The sequence below is a fragment of the Carassius gibelio genome, chromosome B7 (genome assembly GCF_023724105.1).
Source record: "Carassius gibelio isolate Cgi1373 ecotype wild population from Czech Republic chromosome B7, carGib1.2-hapl.c, whole genome shotgun sequence".
NCBI lineage: Eukaryota > Metazoa > Chordata > Actinopteri > Cypriniformes > Cyprinidae > Carassius > Carassius gibelio.
Window position 1 is genome coordinate 9922639 of NC_068402.1, and position 21917 is coordinate 9944555.

Below are 21917 nucleotides of genomic sequence, written 5' to 3' on the forward strand. Positions count from 1 at the left end.
AAAGTGAAATCCAACAGATCTATCCTTTAATGACGACATCGAGCTTGTAAGCCTGGCAAGTTTCGCAAGATACTGGCATTGATACCAGTAAAGGTCTTGAGAAAACTCAAGAATTGCACAAACAGGCTTACTAGCGTCAGAGCTTTGATTCCTAGGAAAAATGCTCACTGATGTATTTTTTATCCTTGCATAAGTCACTTTGAATAAAGCATCTACTAAAAAGCGGTTTTGCTGCTAAAAGGATGATTCAGATGACGTTACACATCAAATAGGTTTGTATGGAATTATTCATGCAGGCACTGAATTTCTTGTCACGTATACATAGTGCACTACAGTAAACATCTGTTTGTGAGTTACCAATAGATCTCAACTTATTTCTGAATCTGAAACGTTTCTTTAAAAGTGTGCATTTGGATGCTCTAATAAGCAATTTAAAAGGCAAACAAAATGGCCTAAAGGCATGGCACATTTTGGACATAGAAATCAAAACATGATTCATTTTGATAAGCATTTTCCATTTTATTAAATATAAAACATTTGTCCCAGTTGAATGGGGGCTAACAGAGAACTGAAGTGTGAAAAATCCCCAGAAAAGAAAAAAGAAAAGAAAAAAAGACAAGAAACAAGCGTTCTGTGGGAGATCGGGATTTGTTTCAGAAGGCGAGGCGGCAGTTTGGGCCGATTCTCTCAATGGAGTGTGTGGCTCATTCACAGGAGAATGGCCTGTATGCAACCATATCAAAACTTAAATAATGAACAGGCGAAAATTAAACTTGTGGCTTGTTGTCGACATGTGTTCATAAAGCCATGTAGAATAGAAAACTGGTCATCGGTACCACCGTCCTATTTCCTACAATTCAAACATTTTTCCCCCTCCACGGTCTTGAATTCGGACATCCACGCACGCGCATATACACAAGCACGGTCAAAAACAAAATCACCTACAGCAACTGTGCAAAAAAAAAAAAAAACTCTTTGGTAATCAAAGCAATTTGAGATAGAGAGGGGAAAACGTAGAGGAACAAAAAACACTATCCATGAAATGACGGTTATACAATTTCTAATATACACAACCTCAGCCCAATATCGTACGAAACCAAACGTTCAATAAATTAGACAGTGGGAATGAGTTGGAAAGATCTACATCCAGCAGTTTCATTCACAGAAGTCAATAAAAAATAAATCAAAATCAATGGAAACAAAACAGTGTTGCAATGAATCCCCCAGACAAATAAACTGAAAAAAAAACAAATCAAAAGCCATAAAAAAGAAGCGACTTTTGATCAATGGCCCTTAATTGTCACAATTAAGATTGTTATTTTATAGATCCCCATTCCCAAGGATGAATCACTTGTTCATAGCTCTCTGTAAACATTCACAAATAAACATTTACTGTTTGCCAGACACCACATGTCCGTGTCCAAACTCCCTCTTCCATCCTGACGCATTTTCCGGCGAGGTCCACAGCAGTCTGTACGTGAGGTGCCATAAAAATAATGCACAGTATTGGATTGGTAAAATAGATCAATGTTCCTTACACTGCTAAAAAAAGATCAGAGTCTGAAAGTGTCGAGCTGCTTCTGTACAGTTTTACAAAACGAGTTCTTATTTCAAAATATATCCACAGAAGTCTTTTCTGTAAAAAATAAATAAGGTAGTTAAAAAAAACACCATAAAGAGGAAGACAGACAGGTGGGTGGGTTGGTGTGCGTTTGCCGTGTCTATTATTCTGTCCTCATTGATTCGTTATTAGAGTTTGAGATCTTTCGGAAGCCGTGGTCATTCTTCTCCAACCACAGCTCCGCCAGTTGCTGCGTGGAGCCGTGTGAGGACGCTTTGGATCCCAGGCACATTTTGTACTGCTTGGGATCGAGATTGGGGTCGCAAACTACGGGGTGGTGGACGTGCACAATGCCAGTGTCTGTGCTGCGGAACAGCTTGATCCCAGACTGGACGAATTTGTTAAAGAGGTCCACGTCCTCCAGTCCCCAACCTTGGATGGAGACATCAAAGCCACCTGCTTTGACCAAGTCTCCTTTGTAGACGCAGACAATCCCGAAACCGTAGTGTCTCCACAAGCCCGTTTTGGAGGTGAACACATAGTGGTTGTCGCTGGGCACCTTGCCCGCATAGACAACCTTTGGGTCATACTGGCTGAAGATGATGGGAAAGTATGTCTGTTCCCCAAGTATGGTGTTCCCCCGACATCTGCTCAAGAAGTCGGGGGTAAACAGTAAGTCCACGTCACAGTAGAAGAGCAAGGAATCATTGGTAAAGTGGGCCGAGCCGACCTCCAGGGCCAGAGCACGGGAGAATGATCCGGAAACTGGTTTGATCTCCATGTCGGCTTTGGGATACTTCATGTGGTACTCTCTCATGAGCTCGATTTGCTTGATGCGCTCCGTGTTGTTGTCTGTGCTGAAGAGCAGAATCAGCAACTTGACGTTCTGGTTGGGAATCAGGCAGATCTTCTCGAAGTTGGCCATGAAGCGCACAAAGATCTCGTAGCGTCCTGCCAGGGGCACAAGGATGTTGATCTTCTTATCTTTGGGTTCGTGTTGTTCGAGGCCGGCTTGGCCGCTCAGCTTGAATGGTACGAGCATCTTGAGAGAATTGGACAGGAAGGACAGCGAGTCAGAGTCTTGGTTGATCCTGGCAGCCAGGACTCGGGCGTCCATCTCCTCGTCTTCCAGGAACTGGATCTTACTGAAGGTCTGTTGGAGATAGGCGTGCCTCCTAACGGGAACAGTCATGGTCTTCCCCTTGTGCTTCTTGTAGAGCAGCAGAAGATCCAATACGTACTCGGCCCCGTACATGGGGTTGACCCTTCGGTAGCCGTACTGGATCTCTTTGAAGTCGATGACTCTTCCTCGTGTCTTGGCATTGGCATTAATCATCTCCATAACCTGCATGATGATGTCGTCCAGCGCCATCTTCTGCGAGGAGTCGATGCCACGACGCGGAGGCTGCCCGTCCGAGGAGGAGAAAATGTACTTGCCCGTGAGGAACTCCCATTCTAGCACCTCCTCACGTTGGTGGGGATGAAATCGCATGAAGGACGGAGGCATGCCCAGCTGGAGGTCTTCCTTGTGCACCTCAGTGTTGCTGTAGCGGCTCATCTGGACGATCTCGCGGTGGAGCTGGATGGTGCGGTGGCGCAGCTCCGCGATCTTGCGGCTCAACATGTAGCTGTGCAGACGATACTGGTATGGTGGGTTCTTGTTGGGATGAAGGGTTATGGCCCGGTGGATCTTGCTGTTGTGGAGGTCACGGATGTAGCCCTTCTTATTTGGCTCGTAATTCTCATAGAACAGCTGCTGCATCTGAAAAAGAGAAAAAGGGTATTGATGAGTGGTTCAGACATCATAACGGCTAAACTGTGCAGATCATTAAAAACTAAAAACAAGAATGGGCAGAAAGTAAACTTATTTTCTAATTAAAGGGCCAAAATTAAATGCAAAGAAGCGAGTTTTCCTCAAGACACAGGAGAAGGTTGGAAAGTGTCCCACAGACCAATCATGGAATCAAAAGCGATATCATGACATGGGTGAGATTACAGAACAAGGCCTTTTCTGAGGAGTCTGGAAGGTGATACCATCACTAGCACAGAGTCACAAGACCCAACTAACCCATTTCCAGGCCAGTCCTGTAATTTAATTCATACACATATGCACAAGGGCAAAAGTACAAGAGAAACTATTATTATTATTTTAAAGCAATTTATTTGTCTTCTTCAAAAAATAAAATAGAACAAATAAAAAAAATGTATATCTATAAAAATAGTAAATAATATTTAAAAAAAAATTATATATATATATAATTATATATGTGTTTATAGGTAAAAAAAAAAAAAAATGCAGTTACTATAAACTACAGTGCTGAGTGGCCAATATATCCTATAAGTCTTATATAGTATCACTCATGCCATAATGTAAGTAATGATAGATCAGTTGATATTTGTCCATTCTGAGAATAATGATGTGCTACTTTCATGCCATCTGTTGCAGCCATTAAATGACATTGAGTATATTGTGCCTTAAAGGCATGAAGCTGGCAAAATTGATGGCATCAAAAAAAGACAGCAAAAACTCAGAACCAGTTACGTTCTCAGATACAATATCCTACAAGTATGTTGAATCATTTGTGGACCAAGTAATAACCTGCAATCACTGAAGGCAAAACCAAGTGCTCCAAACTGCAGCTCTGCTGGCTCTGGCTGAAAGGGTAATAAGGGTGTGAGAGGAACATGGTGCCAATAAGCAGGTTAGATTGACCTCAGAAAGCCTGAGAACGCTTCTCAGCAGCAGTCAGGATTGTGGGAACACATCGTCATCATTAGCTAGCCTATGATTATCCCGACTTCGGATCACTTCTTTATTCTTAAGGCACTTTATGCCTCATTATAAAAATTCCACGATGGCTATTGATGTGATGAGTGGCGTCTACGAATAGAGGCAGAACTAGAGAAGTAAAACTTGGAGAGGAACTGAAGGTTGGTTCAAACTCAAAATTGGTCCTCACATGCCAGGACGGGGAGCATCAGTGTTATTAATGAAATTACAAGAGCGTCTCTCTGCCCCAAAGCAACCCCTTAGATTTAGTCTTTAAGCAGAAGCTCTCATTCAAAACCACTCATAGTGCATCTTTATAATAGAGGCTTCTCAAACCTTTTGACCAAATTATTTCCATAACTTTCCCACTCTGGATTACTGGATAATTGAAGCATGTGAATACAGGATATGATTGCACTGACAAAGAGGCAAGAAAAATGCAGTTCGCTCTAGAAATTTTCATGACTTTCAATTTTTACTCACAGTAATGACTATTTCAAGGCTACAGATCTTAAAATTCACAGATAGTTCCAGGTTTTTCATGACTGTGGGGTATAACATTTTTATTATTGGTACTCTAGGGTATATAAAGTGTTCAGATTTTCCAAATAAAATGTAGTGGTTGCCATGCTATGTGGTTTTTAAGTGATAAAAATTTATAAATAATTTATAGTCAATTTATGAATAATGTAATCAAACAAATCTATGAATTTAATTATTATCAAAAATTTATTTAATATAAAATACAACAGCACTACATATATGTTGTTGTTTCCATTTAAAAGCAATAGTTAAATAGTGCATGTTCACATTCATATATTGGATGAGATCGCACTCACAAAAAGTTAAAGCCGAGAAAAATGCAAGTTTTCTGTGACTTTCAATTTTAGTTCACAGGAATCACTCCTCCAGGCCTACATTTTTTAAATTCCCAGATGTCTACAGGTTTTTCATGACTGTGGGCTATAAATACAGGTATTATAGGTGTTCTGAAAGGTTACCATGCTACTAGAATCACGCCTCCAATTAGGTCATGAGATGGATTTACTCAATTCCCCACAATGCTCTTTTCCCATCTGCAGTTCTGCGCACAGCAGCTGACACAAATGAAAACATTTAGACTGCGCTGACATTCAGATAGCAGACATGTCCCTGTAATGGAGGATGCCAGAGAAATGAACTCAAGCTGTAATCGGGCCCTCCTCAAGCCTAAACAAATACATTACAACAAGACACAATCACTTAATTCCCACAGATAAATGCACACGGCCGGCTGACAGCATCAGTCTGCTTTCTGTCAGGACCTGACGGCTTTCCATTACAGCCCATAACAGGAAGCTGAAGAGAGAAGCTTCGAATGAGAAAACCTTAAAAGAACAGCTCATCCAAAAGACTGAAATTGTCATCATGAGAATTATTCATGTAAACCACAACAAAAGGCTCTACATATGAGAACAATAATAATATTTCAAGCTATACAAGCAGCCAATAAATAAGGCTGTAAATCTTTCTATCAATCTATCCATCCATCCATCATCCACATTTTGCATTGTGTGTGTGTGTATATATATTTTCATAATATTTACTAAATTTTTACTTAATATACTGTGATGTTTTATTAACATTTTTTTCTTTTCAAAACCCCAAAAATATTAATTTTGGAATTTATGAAAGAGGAATGAACATTTATTTGCAATGAGTCATGCTCAATTAATTCTAGAAATTCTATAATCTATCCGTTCACCCATCCATCCCCAGGAGAAATGAACATTAATATTAATTGGCTAAAGCAAAGCTCAGTTAATTCTATAATCTTTTAATGATTGTTAGCTGAGGGCAATAATCTCAGCTGGCCTGCTCTATATACTGCATCGTGAACCTGTAAGCCAAATCACTCAATTACATGATGCATTGAAAGCGGCTCACAGACGAATGTTTGTCTTCTCCTGCTGAAGGTTAATGCGATCTGTTTCTCTTCAAACACAGCAGGAGAGTTGTTTGGCCCATGTTAAAGTCAACATGTCGTCATTATCAAGCCTATTTATCCTCGTTCAGTTGAATATGTGTTTTGAATGCTGAGCTTTTTCCGTCTTTTGTTCCTTCTCGGTTGTGTTTGATTGTGACGTAAAGCTGACTCTCGTGACTTCTTCTCTGTTATTATGACAGTGTTGCTTGACTGGTGGATTTGTTCGGGATGGTAATAAGCATGAGACTGAAATCTGACATGGAGAGGCACATCCCGCCGCTGGAGCATGTGATGTGAGATTACGGCTCAGATTCAATCCGTCCACAGCTCTGATAACACGCCACGCTTGACTTACCGGCTTCAGATTGCAGCTGCTGAGATAACGGGACTTATTTCTCCTTTTTCTATAATTTAAAGGAGTGATCTGCTAACAAGCTGCTCCCTCATTTAAAGTCATAAGGACTAATTTAAGCACATTCACTGTTCATTTGGCGTGGGTTGGGAGTAAACCTGCTTTCAGTATCCTTAAAAGAAGATTAATGTGGTGCATAAGATATTAAAACTCACTTTCAATTAGATACTGTATTAATCTCCAAGCTGAAAACACAGAAACAGCTTTGATAAAACTACACCAGCTGCTATATGCATATGCAAATGTGCATTTTAAGTTGAATGCATTGACTGATAACTGTACCCATTTAGCCAATTCATTTAAGTGTCAAAAAATATCCTTGTCAAAAACCCAATTAAAACATTTTTGCTGTTAATGGTGAATTTGAAGTAAATAATGCATCAGATAATTTGCCATTTTTATGCATTATTTTAGAATACTATATTTACAACATTATATTCATATAATATTTTATATTTGATTAAAATTCTCTCTTTTTTTGTGAATTTGGAGTAAATTCAAATACTTTGTGGTGAATTTGGAGTAAATGCTTTATAAATTAAGGGATTACTTACATAATTTTTTACATAAGTGGTTTTGATGATTTTTATAAAATACTATTTTTGCATGTTAATATGGTAGCATCAGTGAAGTGCAGGGCAGGGTTGTTTACTGTGACTTGATGTGATTAAACCCGTCAGAGCCAGTGAGAGTTATCAAGCAGCACCACAGCTCAGACTGCATCAGAGTCATATATGTGTGACTACTTCCCCACAGATCCCAGACAGAGAATTAAAAGCATCCATTTGTGCTGGAACATTTGCCAGAGTTGTTAACTCAAAGGACTGCGAAGTAAAACAACGGTAATTCTTTCCACTATTTAATGGGAAGCGATTCCTCCTGATGTTAAACACGTGTCAGGGCTGATGGATGGAGGAGTTCTTCACACTGCTGGTGAGCATCAAAAACAGATGGAGTCTTTCTCTCAAATATATCATGCGTGATGGCGCAGGACTGGTCCCAAACAACTTTTGATTATAAATGCATTAAGTAAAAAAATAAATAAAAACTGCATTAAAAAAAAAAATAATTAAATCTAAATCCCAATGCAATCATGGTCAAAGCCTCTTTCTAATGGCCATCTCCAAAAAAGATGTTGTAACAGTCAAGCAGCCATAAACTTACATAAACTTAAGTACATTTCTATTAAAATAATAAATAAAGTTTGTAATCTTAGCTATGAAATGCTAAATAACATCAAATGTATGCTATTAAAGTTTAGTAAATAAATCAAATATAAAATAAAAATCAAAAAATAATTGTAATTCCTGAGATACCGAAACTAAATTTCTATTATTAAAATAATTAATCATGTAATTGTACCTATACTAAAGAATCAAAAAAAGTATTAAAAACATCTTTAATTTTAAAATGAAGAAAATATTCATCCTGAAAAAGATACTTTAGTTGTTTGCCTTTTCAAAAGCAATAAAAAACTATGAAAATAAAACAGACAATAAAAACAAAAAGAAATGCAAAGTGAAAAGTGAAGAGGTTATCGATTTGAGAAGTCACACAAATTCACATTTCTAACAATATTAAAGGTTTATTCCTAGCATCATAAAACGGTGAGTGGTTCAGAGAGGATTTCAGCGCTGCTGTCGCTGCATGACGGCGGCTCTGCTCTGGGCCTGAACTGGGACCCATTCAAAATCAGCATTATAACATCACTGTGAAAAAGCCTTAACGGAGAACAAGAAACGTCCTTGAAGCAGAATGAGAGTGTGAGGATGTGCCAAAGGATCGCCCGTCTGCTTCTGGAGGTCACCGGGTGTCTCATCAGCAGAAAAGAGCACATGCATTCGGCCAGAAATTGACGAGGTCAAAAAAATGATCATGCAAATCAGGTAACAGCTCTGACATCCACCTAAATTAGTTTAGTAACACTGTTTTCACATCATTTGATGAATTACTGCAGACACGATTTATATATAAAAAATATATGTCTAAACATCCCTTTTAAACAAAACTGTGTTTTTGATTGAAAGTTAATTTGTATTTAACCCTAAATACAGAAAAATGTAAAAGAAAAAAAGAATACTAATAATTTCGGGCCCGATTATTGAAAAAAAAAACAACTTTCAATAATCAGGATTTATTATTTCAGTTAATAAGATGTTTTTATTGCTCAGTTTAACATAATTTAACCAAAATTATGGTGCACAAAAAAATTTATTTAATAAAAATGTAAACAATGTAAATTTGGGGGACAGAATAAAGCAAAATACATAGGGAATTATTCTTTTTTTCAGTTATTAATAAACTGTTGTTATGAACATACTTTTTATTACTAATACACTCCACGAACAGGAGAAACTGTGTAAATCTCTTCCACCTCAAACGCTCCTCAGTAACCAAACCATTGAGTTTTAATAAAAAGCCAACGATTTGTCCATTAATGCCTGCGGATCAGATCATTCAGCCAATAATCAGCCCCACTGAGGGGGAGCGGGGGTCTGTCACAAAGGACGCTCTCAGCAGGTAATGAAGGTGAGCCGAGGTGGACACTTCTGTCACTGCACTCTTTATTGGAACGATTCATGGAGCTTGACGCAGATCGTCCAGCACCTGTCAGCTGATCAGCTCCACGCAGAGAAGAAAGCGCGCCGGAGCGGGACAGGGTCTCCTCATTAAACATCTGCTGACGCACTCAGAGACCACTCAAAGCAGAGACTTCTCTCTGACCTCCCTCCACCGCTGCGCTTCAAGACAAACACGCATTCAGAGCGCAAATCTAGTCATGGGAGCTCAAAAGATGCCAAACGAGGTTCTTTACTATCGAAAATAAAACAATAAAATAAATGAAAGAAAACTAAAGCAGCAAACCACTAGTAAATGAAAAAAAAGTAAATGAAATTTTGTACATTTACAGTAAAAAAATATATAATTGCAACTGAGAATACCGAAATACTAAATAACATGCTAATTTTCTATTAAAATAATTTTATAATAATTAATTTAATATAATAAAAAATGAATAAACGTAAATAAAAATAACAAGAACAAAATATCATCTTTGAAAATATTATCTAATATACCTATGAAATGGTAAATAACAGTAAAAGTCTATTGTCTATTTAACAAATGAAAATAAAAATATAAATTAAATTCAATAAGCTGGGGCTGAACTCTGGGAAGTTTTTTCACACTCGAGACTTGAACGTTAGGTAGTACAACACACTGAGCAACTTCTAACAGCATTCAAGCATCTTTCATCAAAATCACATTTATTTAATACGGCTAATTCTACTGTAACCAAAACAGATGCACAAGAACAAAGCACAAAGATGAAACCAGTCATCGGCTGTCGTATGAACGCAGCTCTCATTACAGTCAGGAGTGTTGTGATGACAGAGTTTTCCCTCTTCATTTCGATTTAAAAGCCACAACAAAAGAACCTTCTCTTCCCACAAACTTTATGCATATCTAATCGTAATATACATATCTAATCATAAAATCAGATGGAAGCAACTTTTTTAGGTCATCGTAGGAAGGATAGACGCGTCATGTACAACACATAATAAATCAATAAAAGATCATAAAGTTCAACAAACGTTGTATACTGATCGATTCAGATCTAGAAAACTCCATTAATTCTGTATCATAAAATCTCTGAATGTGTCTCATCCAACCACAATTTAGTCAGAACTTTTGCAAAAATACTTTTAACTGAAGCATTACCAATCTGTTTTATTTTTATTTTTGACACTTTCATTAATTGGTTATGAACAATGTTTTGTTTGTGTATATCCAGTTCCATAATAGAGAAAAAAAAAATCATAAAACAACAAGATACATTTAATTCACAAGATTTAAGGCCTTTGCTTTTAACTGAAGTATTATGAATTGTATGTTTTTTTGTGTACATCCATCTAGACTGGTGTTCGATGGATTGGAAAACAAATCAATCAACTCTTATCATACTCCACGGCACATATCTAGAGTATACAGTGAATACAATACTATCAGCAGAGATATGACAGAGAGCGAGAGAGAGAGATTTGAGAGAGAGAGAGATGAGAGTGAGGGGGAGCGAGATACGAAAGAGAGAGAGAGATATGAGAGAGAGAGAGAGAGAGAGAGAGAGAGAGAGAGATGAGAGTGAGGGGGAGTGAGATATGAAAGAGAGAGAGAGAGAGAGAGAGAGCGCGAGAGAGAGACACATGAGAGGGAGAGAGAGATATGAGAGAGAGAGAGAGAGAGAGCGCGAGCGAGCGAGCGAAAGAGATATGAGAGAGAGAGAGAGATATGAGAGTGAGGGGGAGTGAGATATGAAAGAGAGAGAGAGATATGAGAGAGAGAGAGAGAGAGAGAGAGAGAGAGAGATGGGAGAGAGAGAGAGAGAGAGAGAGAGAGAGATATGAGAGAGAGAGCGAGCGAGCGAGCGAGAGAGATATGAGAGAGAGAGAGGAGAGAGAGATATGAGAGCAAGCGAGAGAGCTGAGAGGAGTCTCCTGAAGAGCTCAAGCAACACACACGCACGCACGCACACGGAAACTATTACAGCTGCAGGGTTAAAGTGCAGCCCGGGGCTTTTCAGAGCATTCGGTCTGAGATTCCTGTTAAACACACTGATAACATCCGGCACTGCATCCTGTTCAGATAAGAAACCCAAATAGGCCATAATGATGACCAAACATTATTTTCACACTTGGTTTAATTGCTTTGGTCTTTTACAACAGTGGCGTGTGTATTACAGCAGATGTTTACTAATGCAGATATCGACTCAAGAAGAGTCTCAAACAGACTCAAGACCACACTGAAGCTGTAGTGTGTAAACTACCCAGTACTAGAAGACAGAAGAAATTCACCTTCAGACCCATTATAGACCAATACTCTGTATGGCCATTAATTAACACGTTTCCTGTCACGTCAATTCCAAAATGAACTGATCAGAGTAAATTATACACATAGTAAACTAGCAAATTAATTTTCTCTACAGGATTTTTTTTATGCAAAACAAATAAGCTCATTAAAAGTAAAAAAAAAAAACAACAACACCTGAAATACTTAACATACTACATTTCTATTATTAATAATCAATGAAAAAATTATGTCGAATTAAATCATACATAATAAACTAAAAATAAATAATACAATAAGCTGTAGCTGAACTCTGGGAGGCATCATGGGACATCAACAAATGCCAAAAGCTGTTTTTTTTTTTTCAATCTATGCAAAATTACTTAAATTTAAATGAAATCTTCTATTACAATTCTATGTTTGTAAATGGTCTGCATCAGAGCATCCTAAATCTGCTCTGCCCTGCGAGAAGAATCTTTGTCATGGCCTTCCAAAGTGGTGACGTTAAACCATCATTACTGCCGAGGGCCATCTTGTCGTCTAGTCGCGTCGGGCCACTTAGACTCAAGACCTCATCTATTCAGTTGTAGACCCGAGCGTCTCTTTGTTCAATTTTCCTCTGCATTACTTTATTATGGAGACTTTTCATTCTGTGCTTAGCGAAATTGCGTCTGCAGCGCCAGTGCTATTCCAATTCAATTCTAAATTACTATAATACAAAGAAACCTGCCATCCCGTCCACTGATAGAAAGTATACTTAGACTGTCCTTTTTGTTTTGGGTAATTGAGTTACAAAGCTCTTCAATTTGTAATAACCATGCCTGACCCTCGGTGGGACGGTGCAGTAAGTCAGATTTCCACCGCTGGCAGTTGCAGAGGGAACAGTAAATCTAATAGACTGCGGGAGTAAAGGGAGATGACATTAAAAATAAGAAAAAGCACAAATTTGGAAAATATGACTTATGAACAGAGAGCATTCCATCTCAACACGAGGTTACTATTGAACCCCAGAGTAGGACAGGAAGTAGAGGGAGAAGAGGAGCTACCTGCTTTGTGGCGGCCAACATTGTTCAAAAACAGTCTGTAATTAGAAAATGAATAAAGAAAATAAAGCCGTGTCTGATGTGGATTTCAAAGCGGCAGCGTATAAATCAAGTCAGATTCAGACCAAAACAAAGGAAACAAAAACAGTAGAGAAAAATGACTTATGATGGCTTCAAAGATTTTTTCCTTTTGGGTTTTGATGATGATGATGATGATGAATTTTTAATGATGAAATGATATATTTGAACCATTTAAATTTAAACCCCAAACACTCATAATTATGTTATTGTTGCATCTGACCAATCTAACAAAAGTGAGGCACAATATCAAAAAGGAAATGATGAGTTAGAGGTCATTATGAAACTATTTGCAATCCATTTTACTTCTGTAATGGGATTAGGGTTGGAAATCATTAGAATTTTTCCGGTTACGGTTTCACCTAACGGTTATGGTTCTGATTCCGGTTCCATTAAAATCATTAAACTACTATTTAAAAAATGATGGTAAGGAAAATTGCATAATACTCAACTACTCAATGCTCAATAGTGTTTATTACCTACAGTCAACTTAATTTAAAGGTTGGCAATGTCAAAATTCAACATATATTACAGTATAGAAATTTTCAGGTTCCAATTCCAGTTCCATTTAAATTAACTATTTTTTTTTTTTTACCATTTTACCTTTACTGAATGTAGTGTTGCTGGAAGGTAGTAAGTAAGGTTGAGTAATGCTAGTCCATCAATCAGCAAGTGCTGAAGCAGGTGTTTGAAGTGAGTGAAAAGACTAGAAATATGCATAAAAGTACAGCATAAATAATGTTTTGATTTCATGATTTCAAGTTTACTTTAAATGGGCATACAAATTCTGGTGCAGATACATTCTGTGAGAAACCTTCTTTATCGAAGCCATCCTAAGACACAGTGGAGTGCTGAGGAACCCTGAAGCCCAACTCTACTCTCTGAAAGCATGAAGCAGCAGCTCTTACATCCAAAAGCCCAGAGGCTTGGGCTGCTGCCGAGTGGAGGACACGCATCTCAATGTCATATCTCTATTTGAAGTGGCTTCCATCCAGATGTGACAGCAACCCAGCTAAACCGGCTCAAAAACACAGAGATACCAAAGAGCACACACGCATGAAAATATCCATAAACACGCAGGGATAAATACATCAAAACAAACACTGGGTCTTGTATCACCCAGAACTGATTTCATTTTTTCGTCAATGAATGGATGATTGTAAATTTTCACATGTACTACACATGGACATGAAATATATGAGTTGAAATTGAAACATCAGCAACAGTCAAATATGCAGTTAAGTGATCAAATCAGAATCAAGACAGAGCAGTGTAATATTCAGAAATCAAACTGTTTCAGTCATCTTGGATGGCCTGAGGGCAAGTACATTTTCAGCAAAGGTTTAACTATTTCTTTAATGAATTCACATTGCTGTTGCTGCGGTTTAATAACAGCAATACTCCACGGCAGGTGATGCATTACAGTGGTTTTACAGCCCAGCTCACCGTGAGCCGTGGTAAAACTGCTGTAACGCTTCACCTCCACCAGCTTATTGTTTAATAAATATCAGTGCCTTGTGTAAAAGAGCTCGAGCACAGCACTGTTTACGCTTTTAATCAGGCACTATCTAAAGTCATTCAGTTCCACACGGTCACACCGAACAGCAAAACCAATATACCAGCTGCCAAGCTCAGTGTGAAAAACTGCAAACAAGAGCAGGCGTATAAGTCATAAAACACTGAATAGTCGATGTCCATAGCCAGTACAGGAGAACGGGACAAGATGTGCCTGTTTTTTCCAACAAAATAAGCTAAATTATTATTTCATATTCATCAATGTCTCTATTAATTAACACTGGAAGGAAGCATCTACATAGCCTTAGACAACATCTAGCATTGGGAAAAGGCTTCATTTAATCATTTTTGCTAATCTTTAGAAAACAAATGCACATACTTTTACTGGCAATGCTCTAAAATATTATACATTATATAAATTATTATATAAAATTATATAAATATTATAATGTGTGCTCTTGAGCAGCAAATCAGTATATTAGAATGATTTCTGAAGGATCATGTTACACTGAAGACTGGAGTAATGATGCTGAAAATTCAAATTATTTTAAAATATATTTACATAAACCAAAAAACAAAAATGTAGCTTTGGTGAGCATAAGAGACTTCTATTAAACAAAAATATTGAAGATTCTCTCCTCTTTTTTTTTTTTCTCCGATTTTCTCCCCTATAGAGAAATGTTATATCAAAGCTGTATTTCATAAACAACTGTAAGAGAGGATGAAAAATTCTGACAATATGAGATTTCATTTTATGCTTTTAAGAGCACTCCAAAAAAATGACATCTATATTAATGCATATACTGCCCAGTCCTATCTTGAAATGAAACTGAAGTGTATCTGACCATGATAAAAGAGCAAATTGACAGTAATATTCCTATTCAAACAGATCAGATCACGTTTAGTCTGGTTGACAGGAATTATTCAGACATAAATGGCTTATCACTTACAACTTCAGCGCAATATGGACACATTAAACCTCAGAGTTGACGCAGGAAATGAGATAACGCCGTACAATGGTGCATTACATCTACATTTCATGGTGGGATGAGGCGCTACGCAATAAACTCAACAGATCAAACTAGATTTATGAGAGTACTTGGCAACGACTCCCTTTCTTTTTTTTTCCCCCATACCGATGAACTTCCTGATTTAACCGTAACTTTAGCAACTGAAATAAAGCTGAAATAAATAAAACACCTCTCATTAAAAATGAGCAGCTTTAGTTCACTAGTTTGGGAAGAAAGCAAGTGTGCCAAACCAACAAGGCAAATTCAGCCTGGCAGAGGAAGAGGTACGTCTCATATTAGTCCGTATCTGAGGTATACAGGGCACAGAATGCTATGGATTACAGTGAACTCGGCAATAAAGCCAAGCTCACAAACGTCTTAAGCTGCATTACAGTCCAATGAACGACTATCTGAGAGCCTTAAACCCACACGCCCACTGCATTAAGACACGTTATTTAATAAGCTAAAGTCCCTTTTGTTCCTCACAGCTCTGATGACGCTTAAGTGCTTTCGACAAACAGACAGAAGAAAGATACAGCCAAAGACCTGCAGGAACACCTCTGTGTGCCGTATGTGACGCATTAACTTTTGTTGTTGCTGCTTTGCACAAGACAAACATCGTCAGTTGCTGTGACCAAATGAACAGTGTTGGTTGAGGAACTCAATCAGGAACAAATGTCAGGTTTTGTCTCTTTGGTAATAATTCACAAAAGATACTGCAGGCTAAAATACCAACTAACTTTGCAAAGCTCTGATAACCCAAGTATTAAGGTCAAGAGGCGCAGCTGTATTGTGAATAAAGTAAAATGTAAATATAGCCTAAACACGTGTTTTATTAAATTAGCATTTAAAATCAAATGATCTTTAACTACCAATCTTCATATGAACAACCACTCAGTAATGATAGTGATTTAAGTTTCACAAACCTTCAGTACACAAAACCGTTCAATTTCAGCCTGACATCATTGGAAGTAATGATAGCCTGCAGTTCAGAAAGTGAGTCAGATATTTATTCAGTAATTCTTGTCAGCTTGAGATTTTTTTGAGTGATTCTTTCAAAGAATCGGCTCATAGTCGTGTTAGTGAATCAGACTAAATTAGTTAAAGTTGGGTCACTGTTAGTCACTTAAAAGAACTGGACCGAATATGAATTCACTGGAAAGAACTGGCTCAAAAGAGTCAATTGTTTGTCAGTTGGACTAAAATACTTGTGCTGTGTGGTTCTGATTCACTAAAAAGCAGCAGTTCATAGGACTCAGTTGTTTATGAATCAAACTTAACTGGTTAAGCTCTATGGTTTTGATTTATTGAAAAAAAATCAGCTCATAATGTTATTTTTTATCAGACTGAATTGGTTTAACTGTGTGGTTTTGATTCACTAAAAAGATCCAGCTCATTTAGGAATCATTTGTTCATGAATCAAACTAAACTGGATAAGCTGCATGGTTTTGATTCACTGAAAACAATCAGTTCATATGAGTCATTTGAATCAGGTGGCACTGTGTGGTTCTGATTCAAAAAGAACCATCTCATAAGAGCCATGTGCTCAGAATGTTGTCTCTTCTTGACTATTTTACAGTACAGTCTTTTCATCTCATCAAATCCAATTCAGATTCGGATATCTATGAACAGAAACTTCTTCTGCAATAACTTAAACCATATAACAGTCTTATTGCTTTCAAATATTACCTTCCTACTAGTAGATTGCCAAAGTGAATTGTTGCTCTCTATGGATGCTATGAACAAGTGTTCTGACCAATCAGCATCCAGGACCAAAACTACCGGTTATACAATTCAGAGACAAGTGAGAAGTGAATTCACATCACTTCTCCTTTTATAGCTGGGCGGCTCACACCAATAAAACCTTATTCAAACCTTCCAGCGAAGAGCAGGATTCAAAAGCCTCCCTCAAACAACATGTTCAAGCCATAGCTGATATTGTCTGTCCTTTTTTTTATTTTATTGAGGGCAGTGATTACAGTCTCCGGGAAAGTTGCGGCAAGCCTGTGGCACACTGGCGCTCCGTTAGCCTCGCTTGAGAGGTGCCGCCCATGGGAGGGAGAGAGTAACGGTGACAGGAACTGGATTATGGGTGTTTAGACAGAAGTTGCTGGGAGAACAGAAATGATTAAAGTGAAACAAAGAGGGAAATGGAGTTTCCCAATTACATATAATCTGTTTAAGTGCGTCTCTGACCTAAACAACTCCCAAACTCCCACAATCAGAAAGTCTTGTTTTGGAAAGCCCAGCGTTAGGTTTATAGAATGGAAGTGTAAACCATGGGAGGACCACCACAAATGGAAGCTGTGTTTATATGAAGCTGCAAGCTAGACAAAGCTGAAAGATTATAGCTGTCACTTACAGACACACATACTGGAACGTGAAGCGCTGAGGAAAAATGGTGCCCTGCGACAACCGGAATCCTTTGATAAAAAGACAGTGAAATCTAATAGTTTCAGTTCCTCGTCTGGTGTGAGAAGATGAGAAATGTGACGTGACAAGGCTACGAAAAGAGATAACATCAAATCACATGATGTTATCTATAAACTCTTTCCAAAAACAGAATACACTCATTGTGCACTCATTTCTCGGCAGGTATATCATGTAATTTCTGTGCCACAAAAATAATGACTGTTTTCAAACAGGTTTCAAACGGTCATTGGTTGAATCACTGCTGCGGTGGACTTGTGTCAGTTTGATACAGAAAAAATTTCGAACTTTACAAGTAACAAGAACCACTTCTGCTGCTGCATATTGCAAGCGCTGCATCTTACTGGCTAGTTGTATAATGAAATGGAAACAGAGGCTTGATTGAAACCATGAACATGTGCTGAGCTGATTCCTCTCACCAAAGCCACATGTCAGGAGATGAAGAGAACGGCCTCTGTTTCACACACCCTGGATCTGCAGCCTGAAACGCTGACAGCGCTCCTGCTTCAGAACAGAAAACCAACTCCTTTCTAGGCTACCAAAGTATTGTCATTAATAACAGCCAATGATTATACAACAGTCTTTGGATGTGAGCTACTGAGACCCAGTACAAACTTTATCATTGTGCAGTTATGTTTGCATACAGAGGATCACATTTGCATACAACTGCTAATTAGACCAGGAACTTATTAATGAAAAGTTGCTGAAATCTAAGGCAAAAACAGCTGCAGAGCAACTCAACAGATGTGCAGGTGTCGCTGACGTTGCTGCAGGAAAGTCTGATCTCCGTCTGCAGCCACGATTTAGTTCGATTCAGTCAAAGAACTCTTGGAGCAAATCAAGTTCAAATAAATGCTGTTCATTTTAACTTTTCATAAAAACAATTTTGAGGAAAAAAATGCATTACTGCTTTTTACGAAAATATGAAGCAGCACAACTGTTTTCAATATTGATAATTATATGAAAATGCTTCTCAAACATATAAGAATGATTTTTAAAGGATCATGTAACACTGAAGACTAGAGTAATTATGCTGAAAATTCAGCTGTGATCACAGGAATATATTACATGAAAACATATTCAAATAGATAAGTTATTTTAAATTATTACTATTATTTTTGAACGTTTTTTCTTTAAAACAAGATGGTTTGAAAAAGCTATATGACATAAATATGCATGTGTGAGAAAAATAGTGAAAAATAACAATCTTCAGAAAAAGGGGAGGAGTTTCTGGGAAAGGCTGCAGATGGTGGCAGCTGTTGAAAATGATGATGGTAATAGTGCAAGATGAGGACATGGAGGTCTGACTGCTAGCGATGGATTTACATGACTGTCCCTCTCACACAAACACATTCTGTCACCACTCTCTCTCCAAAAAACACATAATATGCAAAACTAAGGTGCATGAACAACAACATCAGAACCTGACAAACTGGCAAGGCTGCCTGCACTGCTATTCAGAAGCAGATGAAGTTATTTTCGCTTTATATATTATAGTTAAGCTGTGATGAGAGAAAGACTGGGATCAGTGAAATCACACAATAAGAGTCATTTTCATCTATTCTTTCCCTTCCCTCAACACATAACAACAAGTTTTCCAATATGCAAATGATTCACATGACTAGTACAGTTATTAATAACAAAGCCAGCAATTCAATTGGTGAATCAGTCAGAATCAAGAGGTGTCAATCATATTATATCAACAAGTCAAATCAAGTCATCTTCATCTAGATCGTGCTTTAAACAAAACCGATTGTGTCAAAGCAACTGAACAACATACAACAGAATTGTGAAAATTATAGTATTTAATACAGTATTTATCTTTTAATCTTCAGTTATTTTTTATTAAACGTAAACTTTTATAAATATAAACTATATTGTATGATTAAATAATAACAGAATATAAATTATTATAATTTAACTTAACATATAAAAACAATTTATATTTTAATATGTATTGTTTTATTAAACATGTAAACTTTTATAAATAAATATAAACATATATATGATTAAATAATATAATAACTAAATACTGTATTTTATAATAATATACACCGTATTTAATAAACCATGTCTAACATTAATAGAAAAATATAGAAAAATGTAGGCCATATTTTATAATAACCATTTAAATTTTTTAAAACCCTATAACTTTTTTCTTTTTATGTATTTTATTATTAAAATATAATTTCAAATCATTTTTGAAAAAAATAAATAAATTACAAATTCTAAAGTTTTTAACTTCAGTCCTATCTTTATTAAGAACTGACCAAAAAAGAAATACTGGTTAATAAAACTTTTACTACAAACTGGGCTTGATTCTCAAAACACAAGCGGAACCAAGTTTTCTTCACATGAAAATAAAAAGGGGAAATTAATAAGGCTGCATGACTAACTGCGCTCCACTGGATCTTTGTGGTTCAAAAGAAAAGCCTAATTAATCATGTTTATCGGTGTTCATGTGAGCCTCGGCCGTACGCAGCACAATGAGACCCTCGCTGTGCCTGACGAAGAACCAGGAAAGGCTTTGGCACGACGTGAGATAAGCTTCTTTCCTGTCCGCATGCCCTCTTCTGAGCTCCTGCAGAGGGTAATTGCAAATTTAATTCATTGTAACAGAGGCCGGTGAATTTTAAGGGGCAGGCGTGTAGCAGGCCAGAGGTACGCTGGGAGTTTTGGGCACAGCTGTGTGTTATCAGACTCTCCCGGATGCAGGACTCATATTTTAAACAGTTCCCAAACTCTTTCCAAACCATTCCCAAGCAGTGAACTCAGAGTCCCAGACCACGAGAGAGGAAAGCAATCGTTAGCGACTGGAAGTCATGCACGCTGAAGAAACCGACTGTAACAATAGAGCTTCCAGCTTCCTACAGAGGAGGAAAGAATAAAGATGTGCTGTCAAATCACCATCAACTCATTCAGAGAAAAACGAGGTGCTGAGATTTTGACATTTAAATCAAACATGCAAACATGTATTTTTTCATAATCCACCAAACTTTTTGTCAGTTGAAACACATTGAACTAAAGTACCTCCTGAGATTGTTCTGATGTTAGTTAATGGCCACAAAAAATGCAGGTAAATAAATAGTTTACTTAATTTTATTTGTCATTTTTTTTGTGGATGTAAAAATATTCCATATTCTTTTGACCAAAAACAGAGCATTGAACATGAATCAGAATGGCTCATTGTCACATAAAGTTATAAAACTTGACTCGGGCACTCACTATGATCTACACTAAACTATGCTACTCTAAATTGTGCAGTTTTATTGCAATTTAAAATAACTGTTTTCTCTTTGATTACATACTAAATGTAATCTTTTCTTGTAATCAAAGCTGCATTTTCAGCATCATTACTCCAGACTTCAGTTAGCAACATGTTCCTTCAGAAATCAATCAAATATGCTACTTTGCATCTCAAAAACATTTCATTATCAAAGCTAAAACAGTTGCAATATTGAATTTTTTTTAGATTCTTTCATGAATAAGTTCAAAAGAACAGCATTTATGAAAGAGAAATCATTTGTAAGATTATAAATGTCTTTATCAATTGAATGCATCCTTGCTGAATAAAACTATTAATTGAATATAGACCGACTAAACAGATAAATTGCCTCAGTATCTATTAAAATCACAATAAACTATCAGTTAAAAACAAGAGCATGTATTATAATGTGTAAATTGCTCCCAGTGGGCGACGTGAAGTCCACCAGTAATTGCCTTGTTGAAGGCGGTGGATCCGTTACACACGCCGTGCTTTGATGGCTGCAGCGGCGATGCTTTAAAGACAACGAATTAACTTCTCAGAGAGGATTTCAGCATGCTGTGCTTTGGTCGGATGTGTCGGCTTGATAAACAAACCTTGAAAAGCTTCTCTTAACAATAGAAATCTAGATATTTACCAACTTATAGGTGCAGTACTGTAATAAAGACAGCTAGTGGTTGAAATGGATACTTGCAATCCAAATTCAAAGAGATCTGTTTGTCCCTCCCTCTCCTCACATAAGTTGCCAGATTGAGGACACACAACAGGAAGGCAAGTTTATTTATATGCCTCCAGTCATAGACCTTTTCAGATGGATGTTGAGGCTTTTTAGGTTGGGTAGAACCAGTGATCTCTAACCCAGTTAGTTTGCAGGCTTCTATGGCTGAAGTATGTGGTGTTTTCCACTAACTGGCAACACTGAGTGTTAAAATACTAACACTCTGGGTAAACTGGGCGGAGTTACACAGACCAAAACAAAAACAGACATTCTGACACAGAACACACATTTCAAAGTAGAATAACTG

The 21917-nt window shown here is 37.4% G+C and overlaps 1 protein-coding gene across 1 annotated transcript in view; it reads right to left on the reverse strand.

Moving 5' to 3' along the window:
* Positions 1–494: 494 nt before the first annotated feature.
* chsy1 (chondroitin sulfate synthase 1) overlaps positions 495–21917 on the reverse strand; it is a 57242-nt gene continuing 35819 nt past the window's right edge. The window contains exon 3 of the mRNA XM_052561219.1: positions 495–3323. Coding sequence (XP_052417179.1) covers positions 1725–3323 — 1599 coding nt within the window. The 3' untranslated portion in view covers positions 495–1724. The remainder of the gene's footprint in view (positions 3324–21917) is intronic.